Here is a 13673-nt window from a genome sequence, read left to right as displayed (position 1 = left end):
AGTACAGTGGAAACCATACCCGTACATTGTACCATATTGCATTTTTCTGAAATTCAAATATTCAATTCAAAATGGTTAACTATGAAGGACTGACATCATTCCCTTGATAATTTGACAAGTCTCAAGTATTCTTGCGTGAATTTTAATAGAAATAGTTTTTATAGGCCTAATATTTTAATAGAAATAGTTTTTATAATATTTTAATGCATTTTTACAAACACATGTGTATGAATTACATTGAAATATAGTTCTTCAGACTGCATTCCGAATGCAGAATTGATTTATTTGACTCTCATATGATCTACAAGAGGATGGTCATTTCCAGACTGCAATGGGCAGACCCTGTTCATCCATGCAGTGGGCCAATGACGTTTAGTCCTAACTCTGCAGGAAATGGTATGGTCCCATGCTGGGGTTTTAGCCATCCTGCAGAGGCACACAATGCAAGCTTGGAACCCAATCCCAAATTCTGTATAAAACAGGGTCGGTATGTGCATTAGTCTCTTGCTGTGTCCAAAATGGCAATGGCCCTCCAGTCAGCAATAAGGTCAAGGGTCAGCATTAATCCTTTGAGCTAAGGAAATGACTTAATGGCCCAATAATCTGATAGCATTATTTCTACCAACACTGTTTTGTTCTAGACTATACAAACTGTTCACAATTAACTTCCATGGGTATATTTCATAATTAAATAGGCCTACTAGTTTTCATTTCATAGGTTTTTATCATTAACAACCTGCAGGAAGAATGATATACTTCAAATGTCTGACTGTTGGTCGTAGTTCAACATCACACAAATATAACTGGACTGCACTGATTGAATACTCTAGTTCTTTCACTTGACAAAATTCATGCAGAATTTATTGTGCAAAGCACTCTGGACACATTTAAGTTCATATGAAAATTTGCCTCCAAGAAAAGTCAAAAGTCAGAGGAAATTTGGTTTCAGGGTCCATTATTCAGATAAGACTCGTTACAGGACAAGTTTTCATCACAAAATATCAGTGTTCACTTTAACATATATATGCAACATCCTTACTGTATGTGACCATAAGGCAAGATGGTTAAAATAAAAAAACAAGGTCGCAAAGACAAAGTCAATGATGGGCAACTGACCTAGTTTCAGAGTGAAGCCATTAAATGCATTCATGAATCAACTAGACGCTCTTCTGTGAACAAAACACAGCATTGCGTTGTCTTTTGTGCACCTCACAAAACGAATAATAGAAGGTCTCTTTGCAAATGGTTGCCTGATTGGAAAATGCAATTGAATGAACAAATGGGGCATTTGGGCGAGATGTAAAACAAGTGTTTGTCTGACTCCAGCTGCTGCTGGTGGGACAGTCTATTGAATTTGTCCCTTTGTACTGAAGACATGGCTTTTTGTCCCACACACAAAAACTGTCCTAATTAAATAAAAGTAGTTACAATAGAAAATGCATTATTGCAGTAGCTGTTACATTGTGCAGCATATTCAATTAATGCTCTGGTGGGCTGTTAGTTTTCTATTCAAGCTATTAATAGTTTCAAATTGATTTCCTGTGAGGACTGGTGTCCCTGACTGACAATAAAATAAAGCATCATCTCATGGTGCCTGCGGATTGTCTATGTTTGTGGTCCTGGGCACTGATTACATGTACATGTAGATTATTCAAGATGCAGTAGAATGGGAAAGAAAAATGTCATATAATAAATACAAACTTATTTATTAAAAACATACAGATTGACCAAATAAACATTAACAAGAGTGGGAGTCAATTGTCGGTTCCCTACCTGCCACTTCTATGGGCCTTTTCACACTGTCTTGCCTGCCCTGAATTGAACATGGGTCCAACAGGAGTGGGACCAGATCAAACAGGTTCAACAAGGCATACCCCTCACACATACATGTACACACATGTTTGTTTATGGTGTCAATCCAGGATTTTCTTTTGTTCCTCTTCCCTTTTCCTTTTGTCTCATTGGTTTTGTACACGTTTTCCAACCGAGGAGTCCTCGATTCGGTTTCTGACCTCGATACACCGATGATGTTGCACGTGTGTGTCCTCGATTTACACCATAACCACACACGCCAGTGTACACAGGTCCGGTATAGATTTGGGATTTTCTAACTGGGTAGAGTACGGTGGCCCACAACTGTCACGGCAAAAGCAAAAGCGCCACGGCAAGCGCAAAAGCGCCGCGGCAAGCGCAACAGCGCCGCGGCAAGCGCAACAGCGCCACGGCAAGCGCAAAAGCGCCACGGCAAAAGAAAAAGCGCCACGGCAAAACAAAAAGCGCCGCGGCAAAAGAAAAAGCGCCACGGCAAAACAAAAAGCGCCACGGCAAAAGAAAAAGCGCCACGGCAAAACAAAAAGCGCCGCGGCAAGCGCAAAAGCGCCACGGCAAGCGCAAAAGCGCCTTGGCAAGCGCAAAAGCGCCACGGCGAAAGCAAAAGTGCCACGGCGAAGGCAAAAGTGCCACGGGTTTATTGGGAAGGGGCGTAATCATACATGCCGCTACTACATCAAAAAATAAAATGGGAAGGAGAATGGCCGCCACCAGGAATTCTTATTAAGCACAGAATTTAATTCTTTGAGAAGTGATTTTATGGCTGAGAAAATAGCAAGGCCAAGGAAAACCGGTCAGGAAATAAATCGTCGATATTAATTTGTTGTAGGATAATTATTATTCCAAGAGAGTTGCTGCCGTGAATCAGAGTTTATCAAGGAGTGGGACTCGCTATCGGCACCATCAGGGCCGTTCCTCATTTCTTTACATTTCTTGGGATGCAAACAATTACGAGGACGGGAGGCTCTGTGAGCTGATGCATTTTTTTTGAAGAGTTTTTTCCCTTCCGACTAGCATGCAGAGAAGAGTTCCGTTAATTTGAGACTCAGTTCACCCATGGGCGTCGCGAGGGGGGCAAGGGGGCGCTCCCCCCCCCTGGAATAGCACACAAAAAAGGAAGGGAAAAAAACTGAGAGAAAAAAAGAAAAGAAAAAGAGGCGCGAAGTCATAGTGGTGTAAATTGAATGAGTTGGGGGGGGGGCAAAATGTCCCTGCCCCCGTCTAAAACTGAGAAATCGAGAATTTGTTCAGAAATACAAGAAGTTTTTGGGAAAAATATGTTTAGCCCCCTTTAGAAAAAATTCTGGCGACGCCCATGAGTTCACCGGTGTGTATACCAGTGTAGGCACACAATTGAGCTGCCCAGAGTTTGGATATAGAATAAGAAAGAAAGAAATTAACTCAGAACCTAGAACTCATTGGCCCACCCACCCCCGGCTCAAGAAACCAACAAGCCGAACAAGACCTCATGATGCTTAGGCCAAAAAAAAAAAGTCTCCGGTTTCTGGTATGTGCGCGCGTCGCCGTAGCCATGCGCGTCGGCAAAATGAAAAAGTTTTTTTTTCAATAAAAGATGATGTCTCAAAACCACCAAACTCACTGGTTTGACTGGAATTCTGCTGCTGCACAATTTTAACGTGTTTTTAGATGGGGTTATGATCGAGAATAAGCTTTATGTGGCCTCTCTGGACTCCCATATATTTGCACTAAGTTTAGTCGGGCACCATTTGCAGTCATCAGCCGACATTTGAAGCCAAAAAAAAAAAAAAAAACAGGTAAAAAAAAAAAAAAGCCGCGTCGCCGCACCACTTTTGGGGCAAGCTCCATACCAGAAACCGGAGACTTTTTTTTGGCCTTAGCGATAGCGATGATGAGTTGCCCTGTGGACAGTCTTCCACATCATCGCAGAATCAGCCTGCAGGGCAGAAAGAGGGCTTGTTTCCTGCATCAAATAGTTCCGTATTCACTCGAAACAAAGCAAACGGATCTTTTCAGAGCCACCAAATTTTCATAGAAGAGCTTAGAACTGTGCATCTCAACGATAACACTTCTCCTTTGTTTAGTGTCTCTCCCTTACCCCCCCCCTTTTTTTAAGTTAATTTCTTTCTTTCTTATTCTATATCCAAAGTCTTCGCCTGTGTTACGTTCCTTACATGAAATCCACGACCTAACCTCCTCTGTCGAAAGCGTTGCAACTGTCTAATAGAACGATCCATTTCTCGATTTGTGAGTTATCTTCAACTCAGTCGTGTTTATTGGGAAGGGGCGTAATCATACATGCCGCCACTACATCTAAAATTCAATGGAAAGGAGTATGGCCGCCACCATGAATTGAGAAGTGATTTTATGGCTGAGAAAATAGCAAGGAAAACCGGTCAGTGCAAGCAACGTTCAGCGAAGAGTTTTGAAATTCCCGCTCTCTGGGAATTTCTAACCTAATGGGCCCGCGGGCGAGTTACGTGTTGACAAGCCTTACCCACCCACTGCCGCAGCCCTGCAGGAGAGCCTTAATCGACTTCCTATAGATGTGTATGATATACTGAAAAAGAAAAAAAAATTAACTCATACACTCTGGGCAGCTCACTTTCGTGCCTACACTGGTATACACACCTGTGAAAAAAGGCTCAAATTAACGGAACTCTTCTCTGCATGCTAGTCGGAAGGGGAAAAAAATGTTTTCAAAAATGCATCAGCTCACAGAGCCTCCCGTCCTTGTAATTGTTTGCATCCCACGAAATGTAAAGAAATGAGGAACGGCCCTGATGGTGCCGATAGCGAGTCCCACTCCTTGATAAACTCTGATTCACGGCAGCAACTCTCTTGGAATAATAATTATCCTACAACAAATTAATATCGACGATTTATTTCCTGACCGGTTTTCCTTGGCCTTGCTATTTTCTCAGCCATAAAATCACTTCTCAAAGAATTAAATTCTGTGCTTAATAAGAATTCCTGGTGGCGGCCATTCTCCTTCCCATTTTATTTTTTGATGTAGTAGCGGCATGTATGATTACGCCCCTTCCCAATAAACCCGTGGCACTTTTGCCTTCGCCGTGGCGCTTTTGCTTTCGCCGTGGCGCTTTTGCGCTTGCCGTGGCGCTTTTGCGCTACCCGTGGCGCTTTTGCGCTTGCCGCAGCGCTTTTGTTTTGCCGTGGCGCTTTTTCTTTTGCCGTGGCACTTTTTGTTTTGCCGTGGCGCTTTTTCTTTTGCCGCGGCGCTTTTTGTTTTGCCGTGGCGCTTTTTCTTTTGCCGTGGCGCTTTTGCGCTTGCCGTGGCGCTGTTGCGCTTGCCGCGGCGCTGTTGCGCTTGCCGCGGCGCTTTTGCGCTTGCCGCGGCGCTTTTGCTTTTGCCGTGACAGTTGTGGGCCACCGTAGTAGAGCCTCTCAACCTGGTCCCCACTAGTAGAGCTGGACGATACGCAATAATATCGCCACGATACGATTTTCGTAAAAAAAATAATCGGAATCGCATACGTTTTTATAAAAATCGAAATATCGCGATATTGGCGATATCAGTTTTAAATCGCCAATTTTTTTCTCAACCCTCATATTTCGCAAAAAAATATCGTAGATACTTTCGGTTTTTTTCCCACAACTTTACTGATAACTGTTGAAAGTGCAAAACTTTTACCTCATGTAGCTGCAATACGTATGTAAATCAAAACCAAATCAAGTCCAAATCTTAGGATGGCTACTGGCGATTTTAGAAATGTAAAACGCCAAAATAGCTCTAGGCCGCCGAGCAGCTCGTACACACAGTCAGTCAAAGAACGGAATAAAAGCTCACTGGTTCCGTTTGCACAAAGCACATCATTTGATAACGACCACGTAACACCAGGCAATTTCCAGAACAGTACGCTTGTCAGCAGACTCCAGCACAGCCGTTCGTGTGTGAACACGTCTCTTGATTGATGTACATGATATAAAAATGTGTTCGTAAACGTAAGCACACAATGTTTGCCGCTGTTTTGGGTCTAGTACAGGATGTAAATAATGTTGTCGCACCAAATCGCGGATCTGGTTGAACCGGCCAAAAAATACTCGGGTCGCAAAAAAAAAATTCCCAGTCACTCAGAAAAAAAATGAAATAAAAAATAAATTTAATTGCCACTGCGATCTCTTGGTAAATGCCATAATTCGTATTATGGTACGAAGCATGCATGCCTCAGTACTAGTCCTTAGTATAGTACAAATTTACCATACTTTACATGTTCATACTGTATATGCGACGCATGTGTTGCCATGTCATGTATTGCATGCAGCATACGTGCAATACATGTGTTGGTATTGGGAACTGATAACCGTCGACCGACAAAATCCCCATGTACTTCAGTTGCTGTAGGAATTTAAACATCATAGATTCGCTGTAATGTAGGGTTGCAATTCAGTGATGTGAGCCCATTGAATTTGAAAAACGCATTAGCCCCACCCCCCCCCCCCCTTCTTACTGTTTCTGTAAACATAGCCAGTTTAGCCACTTCGTATTTTCAAATTCTCTTGGCCTATATAATGTTAAATTTACCATTCAAAGTTATTGACTAACAAAAAAACATGACCAAAAGTGACATTCATGGATTTTGTTTAAAAAGATGATTCACTCGTAAAGATTTCGAGTAGAGCTGTCCATGTTCCAATAAACTTGTAAACTTGTAGTCGATAACTCAAAACTGCGTGATCGATTATTCTGATATTCAAAGCTTCAACTGTGTGCTGCTTCGGTAAAAAGTTGCACGAAGAATGTACCGATTAAAATTTGCATGCCGCAAATGATATGGGGAGCTGGAGTGTGTTGCAGTCAGTATTTTATACAACTGTAAAAGGACTTCAACCTGCTAAAATCCGTCTACAAAAAAGTTACAGATGACAAAAAGTGGCACCTGAAACTGAAAATAAACTAAAAGCGCCGCAACTTTACGATAAAATAACACCACAGTCGAGTGTGATTCCGTTACCGAGCGCGCGCGATGCATCGATTATGATAATGAGTAGACTGGATCGCGTTAGTAAACACAAGTGCACTTCGAACGATAATAGGGGGTCGGGAACTAGGGCAGCTTTTATGGACGGATACCAGTTCAAGCTGGTTCCCGATTCCCTTTTACCATTCGAAATGCACTTGTGTTTACTAACGCGATCCAGTCTACTCATTATCATAATCAATGCATCGCGCGCGCTCAGTAACGGAATCGCACTCGGGATCCGGGAACCATCGAATGTACGCTGGGAATGAAGACCACATCGCATCGTTCAAACATTAACACGAACTGGAAATTTAACGTGTTCAGGATCGCGAGGGGAGCTCACGGAATTGAACGGGAAATTTCACTTTCCATCCAGATCGTAAGTAAACTTCAGTACAACCATCTTAATTATCGATGTCTACTTGTACCTCAGGTGGCGTATCTAGTAAATTGGAGGCCGTTTTGAGGGTGAAATCTGATGGTTTTTTTGGGCAATGTTGGGTTTGTCCAGCTCGCACTATTACTAGCTTGGACTCCACTATCGCCAGACCATGTCCGAATGTTAAAAAGGCAATAAGTTGGGTCCAAGTTACTCGGACTAAACCAATCCCAACCCAATGATCAAACCAGAACACGACGAAAAATCCCCGGTAGGGCCTACTATAGTACTATGAATATTCCCCGAAAAATTGCGAGTAGGCCTAGACGATTGCAGGTCAACTCGCCCCCTGGCCGACTCGCCTCTTACCGACTCGCCCCTTACCGACTCGCCCCCTGACCGACTCGCCCCTTACAAGCTCGCCCCCTGGCTGACTCGCCCCCCTAGCCGACTCGCCCCCTTGCCAACTCGCCTCCTAGCCGACTCGCCCCCTGACTGACTCGCCCCCTGACCGACTCGCCCACTTGAAAATTATGCACCGTACGGGGACATCGGGAAAAAAAATAATAAAGACAGTGGGGCACATTGCCCGGTCGCAACGTGAAACTTAATGGAGCCAAATTACTCAAACGCAAGTTTGAAGGATTTCCGATACCAATGCAAAAAACTATTGATTCTTGCTTTATAAAGAATTTGGGTTGGAAACACCTTAGCACAACTTTACCGATATAGCGCAGCGTGATTTTTCGCGGAGTGCCCGTGGCATAGGGCCCGTTGGGCATGTGCGCGTAGTAGCGTTCACGGTGACTGCCGGCGGGCATGGCAGGTACCGGTGGGTGCCGGCGCGCGACAGGTACCGGTACGTTGGGTGCCGGCGCGCGGCAGGTATACCCGCGTTCACCGTTTGTCAGTGACATAATGTAATAATTGTAAATCTCGACTCTGGGTCCACAGTTTCATTAAAAAATATTTTTTTAGAATAAATGCTGTATATTTGAAAAATCAAAAAAATGTTTTTCATTTTTTTGGTTTAGTGTTTAGTGGTGTTCTTATCAAACATACCGAACGGTTTTGAAAAAGTTATAAAAGAGGCTCAGAAATGGAACTTTCAGAACCAAATTTTGAATTGGGCAATTGTAATAGTTCAATCCCAAAACTCAGATAACGAAGCTGATTTGCTGGACCCTCTGTGTTCCCCTCCACTGTCTTTATTTTTTTTTACGATGTCCCCGTACGGTGCATCATTTTCCAGGGGGCGAGTCGGTCAGGGGGCGAGTCAGTCAGGGGGCGAGTCGGCTAGGAGGCGAGTTGGCAAGGGGGCGAGTCGGCTAGGGGGCGAGTCAGCCAGGGGGCGAGCTTGTAAGGGGCGAGTCGGTCAGGGGGCGAGTCGGTCAGGGGGCGAGTCGGTCAGGGGGCGAGTCGGTAAGGGGCGAGTCGGTAAGGGGCGAGTTGACCTGACACCGCCTAGACTTGTCTCAATGGGCGACTTGTATTTCCATTTATAACGCACATACGGTCGAGTTGTTTCAACGGTCGAGTTGTCCCAAGTCGAATTGTCTCAACAGTCGAGCTGTCCCGAGTCGAGTTCTCAACGGTCGAGTTGTCTGACCCCCTCCTAAACTATACAATTACCGTATGTTCGACTAAAAACGAGGCACACTGGGCAACACTGCACTGGCACTGGGCATTCGCACCCGGGCACTGCTGGGTGAAAACATATCGTTACTGGTGAAGGAAATTGCCCATACAAATGTAACTTAGTTTGCCCATTTGCCCGGTGCTCGTACAAGACACCGTCCATGTTGAAAATTCATTACAGTGAGTATCACTGATATTACTACGACATTAAAAATAACTGATATAATCCAAAAGAAAATATAACTTAGATACGAACCTTTAGAAAATGAATGTCAATCGATCCAGCTCAGTAAACACCGCATGCATAGTCTTCCGCCATCTTAGCTTTCGTCGAGACACATCCACAACATTGACCAATAGAAACCAAGTATTTCAACAGGTGGGCGGAGTTACAAATTAGTATACATTTATGCAAGATTTTATTGCGTTTACCATGCATAATCCAATCAGAAGGCTAGGAATATACAGTAAGGACGGTTCCATGTAACGGAGAAAGGTGGTTGGTCAATACACGTCATTAATTCATACGTTTCTGCTCGTAACTACCAATCTTGTTAGCCGTGCGCACGTAAAAGCACTTGATTCTTTTGAACTTTACCGCTCAGTCACGTCAATGAGAAGTGTGTTGTGTATATGTCGCTGATATGGTAATGTAGTTCCATACAGCATGTCCAGTGGTTGCATGACGGACTTCACCGCAGCATTAGTGAGGACGTTCGTAGAAACGGAACGTGGTGGAAGCAAGCACCGATTCAGTGTGGTCTCATCGCCTTTGAAAGTAACTTGATTTATTTAAGAGGGTAACAAAGCTGATCACATTCAAGTTCCATCCTTCAATCGACAAGCTAGCTAGCTGATTCTGCAATGGATGGTTTAACTAAAGCCAACGAACATGTCAAGCGGCCTATGAACGCCTTCATGGTGTGGTCTCGGGGCCAGCGCCGTAAGATGGCCCAGGACAACCCCAAGATGCACAACTCCGAAATCAGCAAGCGACTTGGCGGAGACTGGAAGTTACTTTCAGAGGAGGAGAAACGACCGTTTATTGACGAGGCCAAGCGTCTGAGAGCCTTGCACATGAAGGAGCACCCCGATTACAAGTACCGGCCCAGACGAAAGCCGAAAAATATGATGAAGAAAGACCGGTATGCTTTCCCAATCCCGTGTGTACCGACAACAAGTTCCTACGGACCTGTTACTACATCCGTTAACGATCACATCACGGCGGAGAAGATGCGGTCATACCTACCGTCCAGTCTGTCAACCCATCCCTATCAGATCCTCGACCACCATAACGGCGTCAAGCTGGATTCGTCCCCGTCTTTACGGGCGGCTGAGATGGCCGCTGCGGCCGGTGCATTGTACCCGTCACATCTATCGCCGTACATGTACCCACCTTCTCTACCGGGCAGTGCGTTCGGGAAGCTCCCTCCAGGTGCTTCTAGCCCAATCCCGCCACACGCTCACGGTGTACACAGTCAATCGCAGTACATGATGCCGTACGGATGGCCCGGTAGTCCCGATATTCAGCGTCCAGTCGCTTACATTCTCGTCAAACCGGATATGGAACCTTATGGTCCCGCTCACCCTGCAATCCGACCCACCGTGCCCGTACCCACCAGACACACTGCTGCAATATAGGTCGCGGTTCAGTTCAACCTGTACAGCTAATAACTTTTCGACGATTACTGAACGTGGACAGTAGTAATAATCGACGAACTGGCATCATGTGCTAGTGATGAAACACTGAACTAAAATATCTTAAATTAAAACCTGTCAAAAAGTTATTATCTTGAACTTATTTCTTGCATTCTGTGAACAAAGTTTGACAAAGTGGAGACTTAAAGATGTTTGTAAATAATGATCCATCAACTTTAGTCTCCCAATTGTACAATGTGGTCTTGTAGTATTATGTTTGCGACTCTTCAGAAGATGTATTTAACACACATTTTAACCAAAGAGCTCATGATGGCTTTTTGAAACTGTTGCAACTACCATATCTTTTTGTGTTAAGTCAATTTTTTGTTAATAACTTACCACAAAGTGGAAAAATACTAAACTGTTTTAAGTACTAGTCTTGACGATATTGCCTATAAGAAGCAATGATTCTGTACATTATGTAAAGCCTTAGCAATCGGGGGAACTTGTATGCAGTATATTTCTGATTTAATGTTATCAGATTTTGTTGTGTTCTGCATTTCTGATTTAATGTTATCTGATTTCTGCAGATTTTCATTAAAAATCAACTCTGAAATTTCAACACTGAAATATATTGCATACATCAGAGTTCAAGAAAATGTTGACATTGTACAATTTCAAAACCAGTCAACATCAAAAAAAGATCTATTTAGAAGATTGGTACATTATTAGACATATTGTATAGACAATAGAAACCCAGTATATGAGTGATGGGAAAATTTATTTCTGTTCGAGATTTTTTTTTTATTCCTGACAACAAATTTCAGACAGCCATATTGAAGAAATAATGACTTTCTATATGTGGCCATAATTTAACAAATTAAGAAAATCTAAAAAGCGAGATTAAACTTTATTAGCCTCCACTGATTGAAAAGCAGAGTACTCTTAGCAAGTAAAAGATGCACGCATTTCAAAAACCAAATCACAATGCTATTCTACTGAGACTTTGCCTGAGTACATAGTAGAAATAATGGCCTAGTCGAAGCCACCAACGTGCAAGTATGTACTGTCTTTGATCTGTACTTTTTGTAATATAAAGTGATTTAATGCAGTCAGAATGTTGTTTTCTATTATCAATCATATTTTTAGATTGTTGACTGTTTTTATTTAAAGTTATGAACAATTGTGTTCCTGGTTTATTCATTGTTAAATGGTTGTTATGACATGCATGCATTGAGAAAACTTAAGTGAACATCATAAGCAAGTACATGTATATGCAGTCATATTGTTCAACTTATTTTGTAACAAAAGACCATCTATAATTTAGGTCTGATGTGGTTAATTGGTTAAGATTATGACACCTTCAAATTATTTGAAGCAAAACGTCCCTTTTGAAAACCTCTTTCAGCTGTTGCCATTTTAATCCAAACTTCACTGCTATATAGCTAAGTTGTGTTTTGCTAAGATATAGAACATAGAAGTGTTTTATCTTCACAATCTTATACTTGTATCTTTCCATAGATTTGAAACCTATTCACTTGCTGCCATACCTGGTTGTCAGAAATCAATTCGGATGAATTGATTCCTAATTGCTTTAGTTAGATTTTGTTTTGATGTGACAAACCTTGGTTATCAACCGAGGTGACAAAAATCAGCACTAACATTAAAAGTAATTGTTATCAATATTAATAAACATTGTACACTCAGTACTACACTGATAATAAAATTCGGATTGAACTCTAGAGATATTGCTTTCTGAAATTATCAGGGTTTTTTTTTTTTTTAATAAATTAAACCTCTTTCATCATAATTTTTTGTAGAGCTGTCTTCGTGTTGGTAACATAACATGACTCTTCACAGGGGTCAAAGCTGCATTTGTTTTTAGAAAGATAATGAAAAGGAATTGGGAAAATCATTGAGAAAAAATGTGTGGTATGATGTTGTTGTTTGTATTTAATGATTCTTTTGTTATTGTTTGATGAGGTTTGTTGTGAAGCTGCAGTTTCATGTAGCTAACGTATCCAGAGAAAAAGAGAAGATAAAATTCAGTTGCTGTTTCAAGATTCAAATTTGTAGTTGCTTAAAATTTCAGTCATCACTTGAAAATGGGTAGAGGACGGTGGTTCATTTCCGTACCGAATGAGGTCATTTGTATAAAATGTATCACATGTTACTTTCGGAAAAATTTCGTTGGGTGAAATGAAATGTGTGATTTTTGTTCATATACTTTCTGTTCCTGGCTCCTATGCCTTATGTTACTACATGGAACGAAGCTTCTTTATCGCTTGATTGACAATACAAATGTATTTGGACACTCGTACTTGATGCCCATTATTTTGTGTATAACAAAAAAAAATCTTGATATCCACCTAAACATGCATTGCACCATCAAAACACTGTCTGTGCAATGTTATACAGTGATAATTCACACCTGAACAGGCTTTATTTGATATGGACAAAAATGGATCTCCTCGTCTTCTACACCAAATTGTGCTTTTCTTTCCTGACAATTTTTCATTTTCCAAAAAAACGATGAATAACTTTTTATTATTGATCACAAATAGCATGGCATAGCAAGACTTGGTCTTAAACATAGTGTTGGGGTCAGGAGGGAAATATTGTTTTGCTAGTTTTTGGCTTTCGAGAAAGAGTCTGCTTGGATTGTAACGTAAGGCATCGTACAGTTTGAGGTTTTTATAACATGTGCGGGGCTGTTGATACACTCAAACCTAAGCTGAATAAGTTGAGAAAAGCGAAAGGAATATTTCTCACGGGGTAAGGGTCGCTATTTCCCAACGAAAACACTTTGGGCATCGCTGCATACCGTGGTGTTGGCTACAGAGAAAAGAAAAGCTTAAAAACTTGTTTTCCTGGTCTATTCTGCTCTTTGTAGTCAATAACTATTCTCTGACAACAAAAAAAGGGGCCAGCAATAGTGAAGAAACGTGAATTGTCAAGTCATCAATGCTGGGGTGCTGTAAGCGCCTGCAAACCCGTGAACTATGGTCATATAAAGGGAAAATAACCACGAAGGCATAAAATAACACAACAATGAAAGAGAAAAACACATGAGGAATTGAAAAGGCACGTATGACATAAATAAATAGATGAAAAGCAGATTGCGAGATGCAGTTCTTTACTGAAAGGGGTTTAAGGCGTGTGGACAAAAGGGGGTTAATACTTGGCAATATGCATGATAATGATTGCCTGGAGGATGTATTCAACAT

At 42.1% G+C, this 13673-nt stretch overlaps 1 protein-coding gene across 1 annotated transcript; it reads left to right on the top strand.

Annotated features, from left to right (window-relative positions):
• Window positions 1–9418: 9418 nt before the first annotated feature.
• On the top strand, window positions 9419–12758 carry LOC119723841 (transcription factor Sox-14-like). The gene has a single exon (XM_038194720.1). It carries the CDS (start codon window positions 9673–9675, stop codon window positions 10447–10449), a length of 777 nt encoding a protein of 258 aa, XP_038050648.1. The 5' UTR covers window positions 9419–9672; the 3' UTR covers window positions 10450–12758.
• The last annotated feature ends 915 nt before the right edge of the window (window positions 12759–13673 follow it).

This window comes from Patiria miniata, unplaced genomic scaffold (genome assembly GCF_015706575.1).
Source record: "Patiria miniata isolate m_02_andy unplaced genomic scaffold, ASM1570657v1 HiC_scaffold_17, whole genome shotgun sequence".
Lineage (NCBI taxonomy): Eukaryota > Metazoa > Echinodermata > Asteroidea > Valvatida > Asterinidae > Patiria > Patiria miniata.
The sequence above is the reverse complement of the archived record's forward strand: the minus strand, read 5'-3'. Positions and strand labels throughout refer to the sequence as shown.